This window comes from Taurulus bubalis (genome assembly GCF_910589615.1).
Source record: "Taurulus bubalis genome assembly, chromosome: 1".
Classification (NCBI taxonomy): domain Eukaryota; kingdom Metazoa; phylum Chordata; class Actinopteri; order Perciformes; family Cottidae; genus Taurulus; species Taurulus bubalis.
Genome location: NC_136589.1, coordinates 45,209,261 through 45,228,779, shown reverse-complemented (window position 1 = coordinate 45,228,779; position 19,519 = coordinate 45,209,261). Strand labels below are relative to the sequence as shown.

The 19,519-nt window shown below is 44.1% G+C and overlaps 1 protein-coding gene across 1 annotated transcript in view; it reads left to right on the top strand.

The window, feature by feature from the left end:
• Nucleotides 1–845: 845 nt before the first annotated feature.
• Nucleotides 846–19,519, top strand: part of kif6 (kinesin family member 6) — a gene marked incomplete at its 5' end in the record, with an annotated part of 58,593 nt that continues 39,919 nt past the window's right edge. The window contains 9 exons of the mRNA XM_079217895.1: nt 846–905; nt 2,450–2,559; nt 3,308–3,382; nt 7,128–7,283; nt 7,920–8,028; nt 9,468–9,593; nt 13,082–13,288; nt 13,573–13,716; nt 15,852–15,938. Of these exons, the coding sequence (XP_079074021.1) occupies nt 846–905; nt 2,450–2,559; nt 3,308–3,382; nt 7,128–7,283; nt 7,920–8,028; nt 9,468–9,593; nt 13,082–13,288; nt 13,573–13,716; nt 15,852–15,938 (1,074 nt within the window). The remainder of the gene's footprint in view (nt 906–2,449; nt 2,560–3,307; nt 3,383–7,127; nt 7,284–7,919; nt 8,029–9,467; nt 9,594–13,081; nt 13,289–13,572; nt 13,717–15,851; nt 15,939–19,519) is intronic.

Genomic DNA, 19,519 nt, shown 5'->3' with positions numbered 1-19,519 from the left:
TCTGTGCAGGTAATATAAGTGGCGTTATTCAAAAGTTCACTTCAACCTCAGCACTAAAGCTGCGCATCAACAGATGCAATGTGGTGCGTGTGTGTGTGTGTGTGTGTGTGTGTGTGTGTGTGTGTGTGTGTGTGTGTGTGTGTGTGTGTGTATCTGCCTGTACCGGCTAGTACCATAAAGTACGGTTGCATTCCACCGGTTTGGCATCACATTGTGCACAAAACAGAATTCTGCAGTCTGGTCTCTCTCATTTCTCATTGGAACACTCTGGTTTCTCTGATCTGTCATCCCCCAAAACACAGAATGTTTGCACCTGTGCTTCATCAAAGAAAACTAAAGTAAAATGCTATGGTTTGCTGCTGGTTGTGTTTTTTTTTTTTTTTTTAAATGTAATGCAACATCTACATCCGGAAACAGAACACTGTGAAGTGCAATACTCCAGGTACAGTAGGTGTGTTGTAATCATCGCTAACTCTCTTATTTTGTGATATATCCATGGCTGTCCACTCTGTCAACTGTTGTTGAACTTATTTGCGTCTTGGGGAGTGGCTCCTATGTTAATTTATCCACTGGATGAGTCACTGAACCTGCAGTGACCTTTTGTCTTGAATACACAACACCCGCTCAGACAATAACCGGCATAAAAAAAATAGAACAGCATTTCCGTCTGATGAATCATCTTCAGACACAGAGACGATCTTTGTCAGCTGAAGGGGACCGCGGTCGCCCAGCAACCGGCTGCAACAAACTAGAGCGCGAGCATGGCGCTAGCGTTAGCCAACGAGCTAACGAGCTAACCAGCGATGCGGAGGAGTTTATTTATGTCTTTATTTAAAGGGGAAACAATGGTGAAACAGACGATACAGATATTTGGTCGCATTAAACCCTCGAAGAAAACTACAGTGGTAAGTGGACAACTGAGGCAACGTTTAAATGAGTATGACTCGGGTCGTTTTCACAACAGACATGTCGTAGCAGCGAATTCACAGGTGTAAACTAACTTAATTCTTCCAATAAATCCTTCAGTCATTAATAATGTACTACGCAGCACCAGGGCCTGGAACTGACGCACCTGCGCGGGATGCAATCCATGTTTTTAATTAGGCCTGCGCTTCTTCTTGCTATGACACGCCAAAATATGGGAAAGTACACTCAACTAGCAGCCTGAAAAACAACCAGAAACGAGGTAAAGTGACCATATACTTTAAAGACCTCTGCTAAATGGGTCTGTTTGGGGCTGATACAGATGTCCAACATGTTGAATTGAAGACTCTAACAGCTAGTGTTGTTGTTGTTGTTGTTACATGTGACCTACTTTGGGCACAACATTTACAAGTTCTCTATGTTTCCCACTTCATTTTATTTCTGGATTAATGGGAGATTTCTTTTACCATGTCAGATACACAGTAAATATGAATTATTTAAACCTCATCATTCTCATACTGAGACAGAATCGGATTGTTATTATTATTTAGGTGTCAAACTGTACAATACTATCAACCAACTGGTTTGTTTTTTGTTTGTTTTTCACACATGCGTATAATGTTCACCTACTATCAGATGTGGCATCTATATTGGATACACACGTACAAAAAAGTAATATCAGTGACAAACATACCTGGCAGCACTCTCACTATTCACCCAAAAACCCAGTTTATTGTCGGATGAATGAAATGATCAAATTACTTTCTGTGGCACTTTAGTCTGAGCTTGACAATATCCAGCAAAAACAAAATAAGCACAGCTACCTCCTTGGGGGCTTTAACAAAAAAATAAAATATATATTTTACAAAGGTTTCCTAGTAGAGCATCGGTGGTCAGGAGGAGGTGACGCTGGCAGAGTCGACGGTGAAAAACAATCCAATCACTTTAGGTCTTATCTTTTATTGCCCGAAACCCCCCTGGGACCTTGTAATTGCATCAGTGTCCAACCCGAAACATGAGCCAGAACATATGCTGAGGGCTGCGGGTGTTTGGATCAACCCGCACGGCCCTCGCTCTGAATGTCCGCCGCTGCTCAATCTATATCGGTTTAATGTTCCACAGCTTTCCTCCTCTCCCCCGGGCGACGCTGAGCGGAGGTGATATTGCCCGGTACATGATCACAATTGCCTGTTTCGTCCTACTGCTTTTTCACCGGACACATGCTTCATAAGCTCCAGGTCTTTCATTTCAGGGCTCTCATTATACAAACCACAAGACTTGTATTTTAGACCTGACATGATGCATTGTTCTTGTGTTTAAGTCGGCATGGTACCGCATACCAGAACAGTCCTAGAACATATAGGAGACAACTATTTTCAAAAGGCTAACTGAGTGCCTATGGCTGTAAAACCCCGTCCACATATTGTGTCAGTTATTCCTCTACCTGCCCTGCGAGGATGATCAGTAGTCCGGAGACCTCGTCCCGCTGGAGGACTGACTATGCTGTTGTCTCTGGCTCCCTCAGGTGTACTCTGTGGACAACGATGAGCCGGTCGGTGCATCCTTGGAGTTCCTGGTGCCCAGGGACGTGGCCGAGGGCTTTGTGAACAACAAGAGGGAGTGCTACAAGTTCAGGTGGAGATGCGTTCATATCTGTGAAGCCTGTGTTTTATAGAGATGTTGTGTCTGGTGATTGTATTCACACTTCTCTCCCCACGTCGGCAAACTCATTTGGTCCAAGTAAATTCAACTGCTGATGTCTTTTGAAGTCAACTACATTAATGTATAATATCTACAAATGACTGTCCTGTACGCTGCTCTATCTTTGGCGCCGTAGAAAAGTTCTTAAACTTATGGCCTTTTTATGTTTACTGCTCTAAATAGGTTCCCTTTTTTTTTTTTTTTACTGTGACCAAACTCTGATCCGTTTTGTTTAATATGTAAAAGAAGCATAAATTAGAGCACCAAGAAATATAACTGCATGCAGACTACAGGGTCATATTATTAGCTTCAGTTTTAAGTGGGCGCTGAACACCGAAACAACGACCGCCCATTGGGGGAGAATCTTGTCGTTGACCACTAAAATGAGCTAAAGACTACTGTAAGAGTAGAGTAACTGTGTAGTTCATGACGAATAAAGATACCATGCAACATGGAGGAGCTGCCCAGCAGAAGGCTGCATAAGAGCAGTGCAGAGCCAGAACATCTGTCTGACGCCGGTGGTGAGAGCTGCAGCCGTGTGCGCTGCACCCTCCAGGCAGGGCCCGCGCCACGCTTCCAAGCCCCAAATTCACAGTCGGGGAGTCAGTAGTAGTTGTAGTGGTAGTAAATGAAACAATAGACGGATGTTCTGACCTCGTCTGCGCTCCTCACTTGTGTCCAGGTTCCTGAAGGTGTTTGATCAAGCTGTCAAACAGGAAGAGATATTTGAAAACATTGCCAAACCAGTTGCAGACAGGTAAAATCTCATTGTACTTCTCAAAATGACAATTTATAAATGCACGTTTGTATTAATGCCACGTGTTTTTTTTTTTAAACTCTTTGTCAACCCTTCAAACCACCACCTTTTTAGATTATCCCATTCACAAATCCTCGCCCACCTGCGCCCAGCAGCGCTCGGCTCCCCGTGCCGCGTTCAGGGCCACACAGGCTCTGAGCGTCCCTGTGGACAGGAAGTCAGTAAAGCTCAGCTTTCTTTTAAGATGGAAATGGAGGGTGTCTGTGATTGTTGGCGTGCTTTGCATACTTTAACCACTAAGTGGGCCGAGCTGGCGGGCGAGATGGCGCACTGTGCCATCGTGAGTGTGAGAACATTTCCAAGCCACAACATAGAGCCATGTTGTAGCTGCTCACTCATTTTGAGCCGTGGTTTAATCCGTCATGCGCGAGGATCACATTCATTAGAGCAACCTGCAGAACGCTCTGTCCCTCAAGATCAACACGACAAGTCTTTTTGAAGGGCAATAGGGGTTCAGGTGGGCCTGTTATTAAATGCAAACATGTTTAAATCTATTTTAGATTGATGTGCCTAATACATCTGGCCGACTTTATTAGTAAAATACAGAATGAGAAGGTTTTTCCTAAAAACAATCCATCTCCATCAGCATCTCTGAGCCAACAGAATCGTGTGCAGATGTTTGTATCTGCAGGGAGACCCTGCCCTCTGCCTGGATTTCCTTATTTTGCCGTGATCGGCACGTTTCTGGCCGTCAACCTCTATAAATGTAGCCACCATGAAAGGGAAAGCTACAAAAATGGCTAACACAGATATAGCGAGGCGAACAATCAAGCGGACAAAGCTTGTTAAAAAAACGAGAGTTAATCCGGGATTGTCTTTCACACACTGAACCCGGGGGCGTGCACTTCTGGCACGACACCAAAGAGCTGGAAGGCGTCCTAAAACACTCTTCAGTCAAACTCAAAAAACAAGCTGCGATGAATGCAGGCAGTTGGCTCAAAGTGGTCAAAGAGGAGATTTCATACAATCTTGGCAAAAATCTAAATTGAACTCCCAAACCTTTAAAAAAAAATGTAGACCCTTCTGCCCATTCATAAAATATACACAATACAACGTGTTTTGCATTTACATTTCCGTCTTCCAATTAGCAGAATTCACCTCTGAGAGGCCTCTCCACACGATCTCCACAAAGGGAGAGTCTTCCAGGCGTCTGTCAGAGCTTTACCCCTCGTCTTGCTCTTAAATCAGGACTGACTTCAGAAAAGAGACGGCAGCCAAGAGGAAAGGAATTTCAATTGGAATTTCCTGTGATCAAATGTTTGCTTATGCTGCTGTTGTTGTTGTTATGTGAACATCATCTTGGCTCAATTTAGCCCCGCCACTTCCATTCCCCTCCCCCCCGGGCTTCTTAGTCACAATAGGGGCTATTTGTGGGGCTCCACAAGTGCTTTGCGTTATCTTTGCTATTACAAGACGCATAAACAACATGGCGAGACGTCTGGATTGGCTGACTAAGGACTCTGATGTATTTGACCTGACTCACACAGGGTTCACAAACTCGGTTATTGGGTTGCCCTCCCCAGCCAACCCTTTAACAGTCCCCCCCTTTGTTGTGGCAGATGGTAAACATCAGGTGAAAAAGCCTCAGTCACAACCATGTCTGTCTTGCCGTATCAACTTGAGCGTCTTTTCGGCGTTAATATGACAATAACGTCTGCAGCCTAGAGGACACTACTCATCCTGTCTAGCTATGACCAATCTGTCTCTCCGATCAGACATTTCTAAATCCACTGTCAGTGGCTCGGCCCCTTCTGCAGGATGCCCGTTCACACACTGAATGGTCTGAATTCCACTGAGTTTTAATCTTTTAAATCCAGTCTCACCACAGTGACTAAAAGAAAGGAGGGAATAATTCAGCCGGCTCAGCTAAATCACAGGAAAAGGCCAAGACTTGTCTCCTTGCCACAAGAAGTATTGAAAGAGATTCTGAAAGGAACTTTATCTGGGACCGACGTGGCCCAAGCTATGTGAAGCCCAGTCGGTGGGCTGGTACCTTGGGAAGCGTATCTTGATATCCACATGGTCCCAGTTACAGAAGCACGTCTGGTGGCAGAAATCTCAAATGGAATAAAATTTGAACTGACAAGCCCCCGTCGTCTTGAAACTTTTATTCAGGTTTCATCAGGAGTCGATTTGAATGGCCGCAGTTTGGCCGTCAGCGCACTAAAACTCTGTTTCGTGCACGCAGGCGCCAATCCTCTCAACGAGCAACAACTGTCAGACCGTTGTTTTGGCCGGTGCTCTGTCATACTCAAGTTTAGCCAAAAGCTCTAACCCGTTTACTTGCACACTAGTCTCCGTCTCTGCTGCGGTGTAACCCAAACCAGTCATTTCAGCCCCAACACAGGAGTTTAAAAACAAACCAGCATTAATAGCTCCAGTAGAGGAAGAGCCACCGTAATGATGTCGGGCTGGCAGGACAAACCCTCGATCTGAGCTGTAATCCAATTTCACGAGGCTGTGAAACCTGTAGCCCAGAGTTTAAAGAAGAACGGGGCTCTGTTCAGTTTAACGCTCAACCCCAGCCACCTCAAAAGATTGGACGAAAAGAACGGGAAGGAAACGGATTTTCTGGGCGACGAGTTGCCAGTCTCCAGGAGAGCTGAGGTGTAAACAGGAACAAGCATTGGGGAACGACCAAGCCTCAGCGACAGAGCCGAGGCCGCATCATTAGCGCCGACATTGCACTAAACACAGAGCCTATGTCTTTCCTCCCCGCTGCCAATCACTGGTCATGACTCACGCCCGACGGCCGTCCAGCCAACTCATAAGTGGACGCTGTGTTTTATATAAACTGACATGCACTTTTTCCCCTCACCAGTCTCATGCAGGGTGTGGATGTGTACAGTGCACAGAAAGGGAAACCCACACACTGCTCCGACACTGGGTTGGCAATACCATTAGAATAAGTGATTTGTTTATAATTCATCTTGAAAAATATAGTGTCAAGATATCCTTTTCCTCGCAATTGGCATGTCAGTGAACACACCGTTTATCCTGCACCTGTGATCCAAGCGTGTGTGTCGTTTGGCTAGTTGCTCCTAGTTTATTTCCAAGACTATAGAAAACAGAAGTTTTATTTCATTATTTTTTTAAGCAAATTCATCCTACCTCATTTGAGCACCACTATTTTGGGCGTTCTTTCATTCAAACGGAGCTCGATGCCGTTGGTTTCCATGGCCCTGTGCACGTGCAGAAGGGGGCAGTTCGGTGCCAAACCAAAATGGACCCGGCCCTGCCTCGTTGTGTGGGGGTTTGGGCCTTTTTCCTTCGGTCATACTCCGAGACATTCCTCCCTCACCGGCAGATGTCTGTCGCCATAGCAGTTCCCTCAGTCACTGCCATCCTTTCCTGTGGATTTAAAGTGTCAGATTCAATTCGATCAAACTTTTGGTGTCTGCTCAGGGATATACTTGACGGTCCCTTGCGCTCTTGCAGATTAAGATAGTGCCGTTGCCGGAGGCGCACGGTGCAAATTATTTACAGACAAAGCTTTTTGAAAGACATGGCGTTTTAAAAGTTTGACTGTATTTAAAAAAAAAAAAAAAGATCGCTCTACTTCCTACTCTTAGCAATCTGTTGCAAAATGTCTCCCAAAGTATCTTCAAAAATTGTTGAATGTTCAAGAAATTGTGTATTAAATCTGTGTGTGTGTGTGTGTGTGTGTGTGTGTGTGTGTGTGCAGTGTGTTGGCTGGGTATAATGGAACCATATTCGCCTATGGCCAGACAGGTAGTGGTAAGACCTTCACCATCACTGGAGGGGCCGAGCGCTACAGCGACCGAGGCATTATTCCCCGCGCCCTGTCCTACCTGTTCGAGCGCGTCTCCCAGGTCAGCCTGTTTCCTCAAGCATTGCATTAGAAACCCTGTATGGAAACGGCAACATTGGAGGTTGCATTCCATTTGATGTGGAAACACTTTTGCCGAATGATTTCTGAAGTAGTGCACTTTTTAATTTCGCAGAATTTAATTCCCATGACTCAGCTGTTTCTGGTGTCAGCGTCTTGTTTTCATCTCTTGGACGACATGGAACCCGGCCAATATTAGCTGACATGAAATGACAATTATCAATTGAAATATCTCCCTGAAGACCTCTAGTATTCTATCCTAGATGAGATCGATGACAACGCTGACTTGTTCTTCTACTCTGCTTACTGGCGGGTCACAGCAATGCGTAGCCTATAGTGCCAAACCAGGCAATGTAACTGGCCTATAATTCACATTTCGTTTTTTTCGACATTTCACAAGTAAAAAAAAAAGGATTTGACAGTTTAATGGAAACCCAGCTACTGATAACTATAAGAAGCATGTAAGATAATACTCTGCTACCTCTCTCAGCCATCCTTATTTTCCCTGTGCTGCAAAGCATCTGCATTATAAATGTCTGCTTCTGCCAAACGTCAAACACACTAAGATTTCCCTCTGTATGCACCCAGTCCAATTTAACATTCTGTATGTCATGCTCCACAGGACAGCAGTATGGTTTACACCACACACATTTCCTACTTGGAGATCTACAACGAGACAGGATATGACCTTCTGGATTCCCGACATGAAGCATCTCGACTGGAGGACCTACCGTCAGTGTTCTGTTCAATACCGTAGCCTTTACTACGCTGGTGGTTTGAAAAAGTCCAAACAAATAGTCATATATTTAATCTTGTGGAGTGATAGATTCACTTTTTTAAAGCTGAAAAGAGCAATCACCCATGGCTCCATTATTCTCCTAAACATTGTGGGTTTAGCCTAGAGTGACATATGGAGACTCGAGTGTTTACCACCTTACTACCAACTGCCAGCGGACATAATGAGACTGTGGGACAGCAATGATGCGGTCGACCTGGTGGCAGAGAGCAGGAGGGTCAAGTGGAGAAATAGCGTTTCATAGCTCGATGCTGCTGCAGCTGGTCTGATTCTTCTTCTTATTTTTTACATTTGTACTTGTTTGTGTCCATCTTTCTTTGTAATTATGAATTCCATCTCTCTGGAGGTTTGTCTGTGTATTATTTTCTTTCTGTTTTTTTTTTACATTTTTACATTTTGAATGTCAAACTCAATAGCTACTCATTTCAAATGAGACTTTAGTCCTCCAGGCACAACATCGTACATCATTTTGCTGTTTGTCTTGTATTTTAAGTTTCTTCCCTCATTTCGCAGAGGATCCAGCTCAAGGTCTAGATACCCACAAATCACAGTCTTCTGGAAATAGACAGTGCCCCATGTTAACCATGCTGTGGCCACACTTGCTGATTCAAGAAGAAGCTGTGGCACTGACGAATGTCTCTCTACTCGTCCTTCCCAGCCCACCCCTTCTCGTCTTTCTCACATTCTCTGACTCATTTTTCTTCCTGTTTGACTTCTTCTCGTCTCCATTTGTGCATTATTCCCATCATGCATTCAGCATCTCACCCACCGAATGCTCAACAGTCATTACGTTTGTATGAAATAAGTTTGAGTTTGTGGAGCTGCCAAAGCACAGGCCTTTAATCACATTTAGATTAATACTGTTTTATCAAACGACATCAATCACCTGCACATGTTAACATAATTGCCCACATATGTTCTCCAGTCATTCCGCCCTCTTTGACATCTCAATCCGGTAGCCATACTGTCACAAGCCTAGCGGCGTGATGGAAATGATGTGGTGAGGTCGTAGGAGTCCTTTCAGCCCCATCTGGGCGAGCACACTGGGTCTCAGGGGGCTTGATGTGGGCAAGAACCACTCGCCTGTTTGTTTTGAGTTGCGTGGCCTGTCTGCTATCAAAGATAAAGCACACGTCTCAAACTGGGTCGCAGCCCACGCCGACTCGCAGATGTGGTTTGTTTGGATTTAGAGCAGCGCAAGGCCAAGGCGATGGAAGGGAAATGGATGACATAACTGACATAATTGTTTTTTCATAATTGCTTCAATGTTGGGATTATTTGGGTTTGGCATGGATTTGTCCTGCGTTGTCATTTTTCATGTTTTAATTTATTATACATGGATCTTCCTTCAATAATATTTTTTTGGGTTTCCCAGAAAGGTTCTTATAATGGAAGATCCAGACCAGAACATCCATCTGAGGAACCTGTCCCTGCAGCAGTCAGCCAATGAGGAGGAGGCTCTGAACCTGCTCTTCCTGGGTGACACCAATCGCATGATTGCAGAGGTGAGAGAGAGAGAGGGAAGCGCATGCTTCCATCGGGCGACTCCACAAACAGAAATGAATGATGGGATTTACACTTTTTCATTCTATGTATTAATGCACATATATTTATTTAGGATAAGCCCCTTGAGATGGGTCATCTAATTTTTCGAGGGGGTCATACACAAACAGACGACACAAAAAATGAATACAAATACAATAGTTAACTAGCTACAAAGTAGCCAAGGACATATTCATAGATCAATATCTCTTCTTAAATATGTACAATTCATCTCAAAATAGGAACTCAAAGCGTTCTTTAACATACCAAATGTCAAAGATCGATTGTGAGACGGTAAATTATTCCGATCAGAGGGAGCCTTGAAACACAAGCTGGTTTTCCAATTGCTTTTGTAACTGTAGGAATAAACTGAGCAGCTAAAGGATTGTGTCAGTCCCTGTGGACAAAAGGGTGAATGTTCCTGAGCACCAGAGTCCCTTTAGAAAACCTCTAATGGGTCTGACAGCCGGCTCCCCTCAGTCCTGGTTCTGGGTATCAGTGCACGGATGGTCTCGTCTAGATTTGGATATGATGTTCTCCACTGACCATACTTGCAGTGTTAGTAGTAAGGATTACTGTTGGTATGCAGAAAACACCTGACCACACCCAGGATAAGTGACATAAATGTTCTCCACAACTTCGAAAGGCTACCTTAAGACCCTCCTAAAATATTATTTTGGTCCCCTGTGGTCCCGTTTATCCCCCCCCCCCCCCCCACACACACACACACACACACACAGTAGAACCAAGCATTTTCTCTGTAATTTCTGTTTATGTTGCGGTGGTTCTTTTCTTCACTCAGACACCCAGACTCCCCAGGCTGACGAGGCATGTGGTGGGTCAGCTTTTGCTTTGCAGCTAAAGGCTGAGCTCACCTTGTTTACTCTTGTTGCCAGTTTGTAAGTAAATAACAGACAGTAAAAGTGAACTGCACGGTCGGGTTTCAATCAGATACTTGGGTTTGCGTTTTTAACAAGTATTCCAAAAGTCAGGTTTTGATGTGGCTGGGAGTCGTCCACGGAGCAAAACCAATCCAAAGGACAAAGTTATGGGATCCAAGATGGAATTTCTCCGGAACATGGAAATGGGGGTAGTACAGTCGCGTCAGGTTTTCCCAGAACAATAACTCAATGTGTTCCTCATCCACCTTGAGGACACACTGCTTGTGGGGGTATATTGCAGGCGAAACACATTCGCCTGTTGATCAGGCCTCTCCGTTCACTCCGGTCCACCCACACGGACACTTTGGTGAACTTGTCCTCTCCAGGAGACGCAAGCAAACAAAGAACCGCCGACAAAGAGTCCTCCCAGAAGCCCTTGCTCCTCATAGACGTTGAATGAAGTTAACACTTGTGCTTTTTTTTTTTTGCCTTCTCTTGCTTCCAGCCATGTGGATAAAAGATGACACATCCGTCGAAGCTGCACTCGGCAGACCATGAGCTCACTCGCTTTGAGACTTGGCAATCCCCTCTCCACTTTTATTGGACAGGAAATAAAGTACACCTTCTAAACTCCTCACCCTTCCTTTAACCTCACCAGGAAACGTTTCCTCTCATCGGCTCCTTTTTTCTTCTTCTTTCTTTTCTCTCCGTCCCTGTTTTCACATGTGGGCCTGGACCTTTTCCCCTTTCCACATCCCAACTGCCTGCTGAACTTGTACGGTGCACAGCAGGTGGTCTGGATGAAACACTTCACGTTTAATCTTTGGAATCATCAATGAGCGTTTCAGGGTTCGTAGCACCACGTTACCCCTTTATGCTGACCCACTGCAGCAGCGTATGTGTAGTCAGCATGTGGTGCGTGTAAGATCAACACGCGGTCAATTGAGAACATGGGGGAATACAGGAAGTGACTCCAACGAGGTTGAATGGTCCTGCTGTTATGTTTTCTCACAGCTTAGCCATACCTAAATGTCCCTGTGTGGACATTTTTTCCTCTGTGGACACGAACACACAGTTTGTAACCATTTAAATAAACATACTGCGCTCATATGTGCCCTCGTCAGTACTATTTGAAACTTTTGAGTTTTTTCTAGGACTCCCAAAGAAACGTTTATATAATATCTGGTGATATCAAAATTAAGTTATTGTCGCGCACAATCCTCACACGTCAAAGCTCTCCCGGACTGTCTCTCAGGAAGGACAGCATGACGCTCAGAGATAAGAGCAAACAGCTACTTCTTATCTATGGACTGCTGCCAGTGTATTTTAATATGTTTAATGGTCAACCACAAGTGCTGATATCAATTTCCAGTCAGACAGTCACTTACTGCATAATATGTCACACTCAAATGAATGCAGCCCAATAAAGCAGCCCTGCAATTTATCCCACCACCATGAGGGTTATTTTGTTGCGGACTCTGAATGATGCTTGAGTTTGGTGCATGGGAACCCTTGTTTTCGCTCTTCTCCCGACTGACTTCAGCAACAGTTTGCTTGACGGATCATCCAGTCACCTGAAACATATCTTTTTACAAGGGCCTGCCCTTTTCCAAACAGTTTCCAACGACCAATGAGTAAAAGGTTAACTCGTCAATGTTTTACCAGCATTTGGTTGGTTAGTTGTTCAGATTCTTCACTATCTTTACCTTTGACCTTTTATTCAATCCTATTAGGTATGTGATCCCTTGTCAACATCTAAGGGCTGCTTCATATTACTTCAAGGGATACCCTGAGGAACACACTTGGACGTGTGCAGAGTGAAGGGAATTTGGACTGAGGAAAGAGCTGACAGCGGTGGGTTTAGATAGTGAAAGATCTGACGGGAGCTGTCACAACCCTAACAGGCAGGTGTTGGCACATTTACGGCAACAACAAGTCGGGGTCAGAGCACCGTTTTTTAGAATGAACAACCTGGTATGTCTAGGATGATGTTTTTTCGAGCAGAGAGAAAAACAAAGTCACGTCTTCGGTCAATGACCGATCCACAAAAGGAAAAGAGATGTGCTGCATCAGCCACCATCATGTGTCCAGACGGCCCACAAGGAGACAGAAATAAGTCAATGATCAGCACTATGTCAGTAAATATCCATTTCCTCTGTTTACCCTCTCATCCAGGACCCCATGAGTAACCATCCTCCTCTGGTTAATAAAGCTTGTATGTGCGGAGTAACTCCCACTCTATTTCTGTCTCCACCTGACTTCTGCTGTTCCAGTGACCATCTGAAAAGCAACCTCAGCTTTTATAAAGCTGCCACCATGTGTTTACTGCTCTTGGGTTACACATGGCGTCGCTTTGATCTTCAAACCAGCAGGGAGCAAGAAAACAAAGAAGAATCAATGGAAACATGTTTTTTGTTGTTTCAATATGGAAAGTAGGGCAGATGGAGAATACAGTTCCCTTTTTCTGTTCGGTGTCCACCATGTGTACCAATTTTAGAGGATTGAAAATACAGTCACGCAGACGTTGGAATTGTTTTTCTCAATGTTCCGTCTTCTCTCTTTTTCCCCAGACTCCCATGAACCAGGCATCCACGCGGTCCCACTGTATTTTCACCGTGCACGTGTGCAGACGTGAGCCCGGCTCGGCCACCCTGCGGCGCTCCAAGCTCCACCTGGTGGACCTGGCGGGGTCGGATCGGGTTAGCAAGACCGGCCTCAACGGGCAGCTGCTCACTGAGGCCAAGTACATCAACCTCTCCCTGCACTACTTGGAGCAGGTAGCCGCTTCATTTGGAATTATATGTTGTGCTCCTGTGTTTTTGTATAAATAAGGAATTGCATTTTGGCATACATTTTACTCGCTTATTTTACTGTGTGCGCAGTTTAATTCTTTCTGCATTTTACTTTTTTTTTTTTTTGCAGATTAAGGCTAATTCATTTGAATTGCTATACATTTCATTATGTGAGACATTTGATATTGATTAACTGGAATCTTGCAGCTACCGACCCTCAGCTCTGTGTTGATTTACAAAAGGGCCCTTTCCACTGCTCTTTTCTTTAGGTGATCATAGCTTTGGCAGAGAAGAACCGCTCCCATGTCCCCTACAGGAACTCCATGTTGACTTCTGTGCTGAGGGACAGCCTCGGGGGCAACTGTATGACTACCATGATCGCCACAATGGCAGTGGACAAGAGGAACCTTGATGTAAGGCCACGTTCAGATGGACTATTCTGGTAGATTGACAAAAATAGTGCTGAGAAACTATGTTATTGAGTGAAATAATGTTACATGCCCTTTGGCCTGGCTAGCGAGCTCTTTAAAATACAGAGCAGGGGAAGGGGGTACTATTCAGAGAAGAAGAAACACTTCCAAGATTTAAGCTCTGAATTCAAGAGAAAAGTGTACGCTTCACTTCACAATGTTGGATCAAACACTCATGATCCCCGAGGTCAAGCCAGCTGCACTAACCCATATTCTGTTATATGTATATATATTTGTGGCAGTGGGTAAAATAAGTATTGAACACGTCACAATTTGTCTCAGTTCATATATTTTTAAAGGTGCTATTGATGACATTTTCACCAGATGTCGGTAACAACCCAAGTGATCCATACATACAAAGAAAATTAAACAAATAAGTTCAGAAATCAAGTTATGATTAATAAAATGGAATGACACAGGGAAAAAGTATTGAACACGCTGACTGAAATGTATTAAATACTGGGTACAAAAGCCTTTGTTGCTTCAAGACGCCTCCTGTTTGAGAAACTAGTCTCATGCATTGCTCAGGTGTGATTTTGGCCCATTCTTCCACACAAACAGTCTGATCTTTAGCCCTTTCCATTGATGTTCTCTTGGATTCCAGTCAGCTGATCGGCTGGGCAATTCTAGCAGATTTATTTTCTTTCTCTGAAACCAGTTGAGTTTCCTTGGCCGTGTGTTTGGAATTATTGTCTTGCTGAGATGTCCACCATCGTTTCATCTTCATCATCCTGGTGGATGGCAGCCGATTGTCATCAATAATGTCTCGGTACTTTTTTACATTCATCCTTCCTTCAATAATATGAAGTTTGCCAGAGCGGTATGCTGTTCCCACCTCTAGCTTCACTGTTGGTCTGGTATTTTTGGGGTGATGTGCAGTGCCCTTTGACCTCCAAACATGGTGTATTATGGCATCCAAAGAGTTCCATTGTGGTCTCTTCTGACCAGACTATATTCTCCCAGTATTCCACAGGCTTATCTAAATGTTGTGCAGCAAACTTTAAAGGCGCTTCGACATGCTTTTTCTTCAGCAATGGAGTCTTGATGGTGAGCGTGCATACATGCCACGGCGTTTGATGCATTACTTATTGTTTTCTTAGAAACAATTGGACCTGCTTATTCCAGGTCTTTCTGAAGCTCTCTTGCGAGGAGCACCTGGTTGTGGCCGGTTTATGGTGAAATTAAGTTCTTTTCACTTCCGGATTATGGCCCCAACAATGCTCACTGGAACATTCAGAAGTTTAGAAATCCTTCTGTAACCAATGCATCAGTATGCTTGCAACAATAAGGTTGAAATCACACCTGAGCAATGCATGAGACTAGTTTCTCAAACAGGAGGCGTCTTGAACCAACAAAGGCTTTGTACCAAGTATTAAATACATTTCAGTCAGCGTGTTCAATACCTTTTCCCTGTGTCATTCCATTTTATTAGACATAATGTGTATATGTATATGGATGTATGTGTATATATATATATATATATATATGTATGTATGTATGTATGTATGTATGTATGTATGTATATATATATATATATATATATATATATATATATATATATATATATATATATATATATATATATATATATATATATATGTGTATATGTATATATATATATATATATATATATATATATATATATATATATATATATATATATATATATATATATATATATATATGCAGTGTGTGGAAATACGATTAATTGGATTATATTCACAAGAAGACATACTTGTGTCCTTCATAAATAAATGTACTACTTAAATCTCAGAGGATTATCTGTGAATATAACCCCCCTCTCCCGGCTACATACAATATTTTATGTTTTAAAAAATGTAACAAAATATTCAACTTGTCCATCACTTGGATGTAAGTAGTATCTTCCGCTTCGTAGGAAATTAATGAAAAGCTGAGCCATGTAAAGAAAGCAACAGTGTTACATGTTGTCATCTTTGTTGTATCCTTGCATGCATCCACTTTCAGTAAATGTACAAGGTTTATTCATCAGGAGTGATATTCTCCCTCGGGCACAAAAGCCCGAAACATTCTAACCTCTCATTGAAACTGTCCTGCAGGAGTCCATCTCTACGTGCCGCTTCGCTCAGCGCGTGGCTCTCATCAAGAATGAGGCGATACTGAATGAAGAACTGGATCCTGCCCTGGTGAGCCGACCCAGTCACTTCCCCCAGTGACTACAAATACCATCGCTTAGCCACACAATCACACCACAAGGCGCTGCCTCGTCACGGCCAGACCCTCCTCGATGCTTCCAGACCTTGACTTGATCAGCCATTGAGTTGCAGTGAGGATCCAGCTTCTAGACGTATAGTGTCCTCTTCGGGTTTCCAAATACCAAATGAGTTCTTCCAGTGTCACATGTGTCATTGTGAAAGCAGCAGTTTTCCACCGCCAACACGTGGACGCCTGTCCATCTTTGCGTTATTTCGGCTGCTCACAGGCTCCTGTTTAGCATTCTCTCTCTGTCTCGTTTACATGCCTCCAATTCGGTTGTGGCATTTATTTATTTTTTATCCCAATAGCTTCCAGCTGGAGACTGGTGTGTACAAACGTCTTCACATGCAAGCAAGCACAAACTGCACCACGTTGTCAATCTGATGGATCAGAAAAATGCGAGTGGGAAGTCTGTTTACTTTCAGTCATTTTGTTTAGTTGCTGTATATACTGTGAATGCATGATTTATTTTGGTAGGTTAGAGAAGAGGCCAGAGTAGGAGATGGAGAGCAGACAACGTTTTGGTGAGGATATGACATCAGATTGTTACAACATATATTTGTGACAGATGCCTCTGCATTTTTTTACGCACAAACGTTCATATCATTTTTTTAAATTTTTTTTATTGTTTTACTTTTTAATGAAATGAAATCCCATTAGAAATTGCCTGAGCAGCATCGCCAAGTCAACCTCTGACAATGGTTTCCCTCCCTCACTTACTCCTTCCACAACACTCACACCTTCCTGCACTGTAGTATGCCAGGAAACAGAGCTGGTAGCTGTTATAAAGGGCCCTCGGGGGGATATCCAGTAGTAAGTCTTCACAGCTACTTTCGCTTCCTCCCCTCCCACCCTGATCTGCCTGAGGATCAACTGCTACTGTATTACTGCTGGTGAGACTTGGCTGGCCACTTGCAAACCCTACAGAGGTATTTTTAAGAGAGTCTGCGGCCGGGCGCAGTAATTGTGACAGTGTCTGGCTGCTCCCAATCGGGTCCGGCACAGTTACAGCTCCAGGCGAACCCAAAGCTTCGCGGGCAAATTTCTTGTCTCCGTTTATGTATGTTTCTCATTTTGTCCGTTGCTCCAGTCTCTCTGTCTCTGCCTCTATCTCTCTCCATGGTTTACTGAGAGAGAGAGAGAGAAAAAAAGAAAGTTGAGCCAGCAGTGCAGTTTGCAGATTAGAATGATGTCATTCACTGTGGTTCGGGGTGACACTCAGACTCCTATCTTTGGCCTGCACCCATCTAGAGGCACGCTGTCTTTAGGACATGCTGGCTGCGCTAATTGATTTGAAACCTGGAGATTTTTTTGCCCAATCTTGCAGCCAGTGTTTGGTACATCGCTCAGACCGCGTGCTGCCTCAATGGTCCTATACTGTAGCCTACAGGCTCCACAATGCACTTCTTCAAAGCCCGAACAGCAGGAAACCAGCCAGACCAGACACAACATTTAACTCTCATGGACAGGGTAAGAATGAGGTGTTGAAAGTGACTTCATAATGAAGTCAGCCACAGTGAGCTCACCATATAAGGTTGGTCTCTCTAAGAGCACTAAAGTCAGTCTTAATCCTCCATTTAGGCCAGGCTGATCCTGGTCTTCGGGAAGAGGAAATTATCGACAGTTATCGGATCTTCCAAGATGCTTCCACCATATTTTTGGTGTGTAATTAAGGGACTCTTGAGCATTGTGTGCAGGAGGTCGCTTAGTTTGAGTTGAGCTGAATCGCCATCAAACTTCTAGGTAATTCCTAAAGGGTCAAAAAAGTTGATCTTAAGGTGTTGTTATGCAGCTAAGCGCAGGGTAATAGGAGGCCGGGTGACCCCACCCTGAACCTGGACTATCCTTCACTTAAAGAGACACACAACATGTTGCTTGAGAATACAGCTCTGATTAGCGCATACCTGTGAGTCAAACAGAACCTTGCTCAGAGCCCACCAGAGAGACGTGTTTGAGAAGCGGGTGTGAGAATTCCTGAGGGGTGGTTGCACCCCCTTGGATCCCTCATTCGTCCCGTCTCAGAGCCTGGCCTTCGTTGGGCTGGAGGAGTTTGTAAGTGGAGTGGTGTGTGGTTCAGTCTGGTGCTCCTCGCCTTAGTCTGAAGTGCATAAAATGAATGCTGCCATGCATGGAACATGTGTTATCATTTTGTTGTGGCGGATATAAGACCCATGTTGGGGTATGTTGAGGTGTGGTGGGCTCTGACTCCTCTTCCTTCATAAAAAGAGGCCCCCATAATAGAGCCAATAACCTGCAGTGCTGTTTACTGTGGGTGGGTTTCTGCACAGGATGAATAGTATATATTCAAAGAGAGGAATTACGGTTTAATGTTAGTTAGTTAGTTTAATGTTTCAAACTTAATTGACCCTTCGGCTCTGTTCCACAGACTTTAACGCAATCATTTGAGATGTCCCTCATAGCCAGACTGGTTTTGTGGATTTAGAGCTTTTCGTGGTTCAACATTGTGTAATAGTGATACTAGTTAACAAAAATCAGAAATCACTATATTCTATAGTCTATAGGGAGTGCAGTTAGTGACAGTGTGGGCTCCATGGTAGCTCTGACAGCTCGACGGAGTAGCAGCGGGAGGCGGCGCCGTTTGAGGAAAGTTAATTACGTAGCATGTTTGTCTCAGCACATAGAAAGTAACGCAGAGAAACATGTAGCGTTGCATGTTGCATGTTACACTGACTTGGCTTTCCATAGGACATGCTGGCATCATCGGTCACATGGCCTGAGTCAGTTTTAATTCCGAGTGTATGGAAGCCTGCCGTGGTGCTGTGGTACCAGTGTGGGCTCGGCGCTCTGAAATAGCCGGCGCGATTCCGCTGACCAACGGCCGGTGGTCAGCATTTCAGGATGCAGCTGGGAGAATTACATCAGACCAAGGGCTCCAAAAAAGAGATGCAGGGAGCGGCTCTGGTGAGGGATGGTCAGCTATGATGTTAAAAAATATGATATGGGGTGGATTTGGGGTGAAACTTTCATTTAGCTAAGTGGCACCTACCCAAAACCACACTTGCAGGTCTGTTTCTTCTCAAGAGCATCTTGAGTTGACAATGTCTGGCTGTGTGACTGCTTTAGACTTTCCAGTCGAAACATGTGTTTGCTTGGAGTGGATGACTCAGTCTGACCTTTTGACCTCGATTTAAGTGTTCACTGAACTTCCTAGTTCCCTAGCAACTTTGTGTCAGGAGTCACCACTTTCTGTTGTATTTGCTCTCTTCAACTGGGACCGTTCCAGCCTTTCAGTCTGATTTTAGTATTTTGCAGTGTGGTCACATTCAGTGATCGTTAAGTGGGATTTATACTGAAGAAGTGGGTCATGAGAGAAAAAGAACAATCGCCACTTGTTTTTTTAGGTGGTTTCACTTTGTTGTGTTGTGGTGGGATTTGTGCAGAATTTTTATTACAACTGGTCTGGCTTCACCATCGCTACACCATCCATTTGTTCTGATGTCTCCCTTCCATTAGCATGTAATTACACGTCTGTGGTCAGATGTCATGTAGA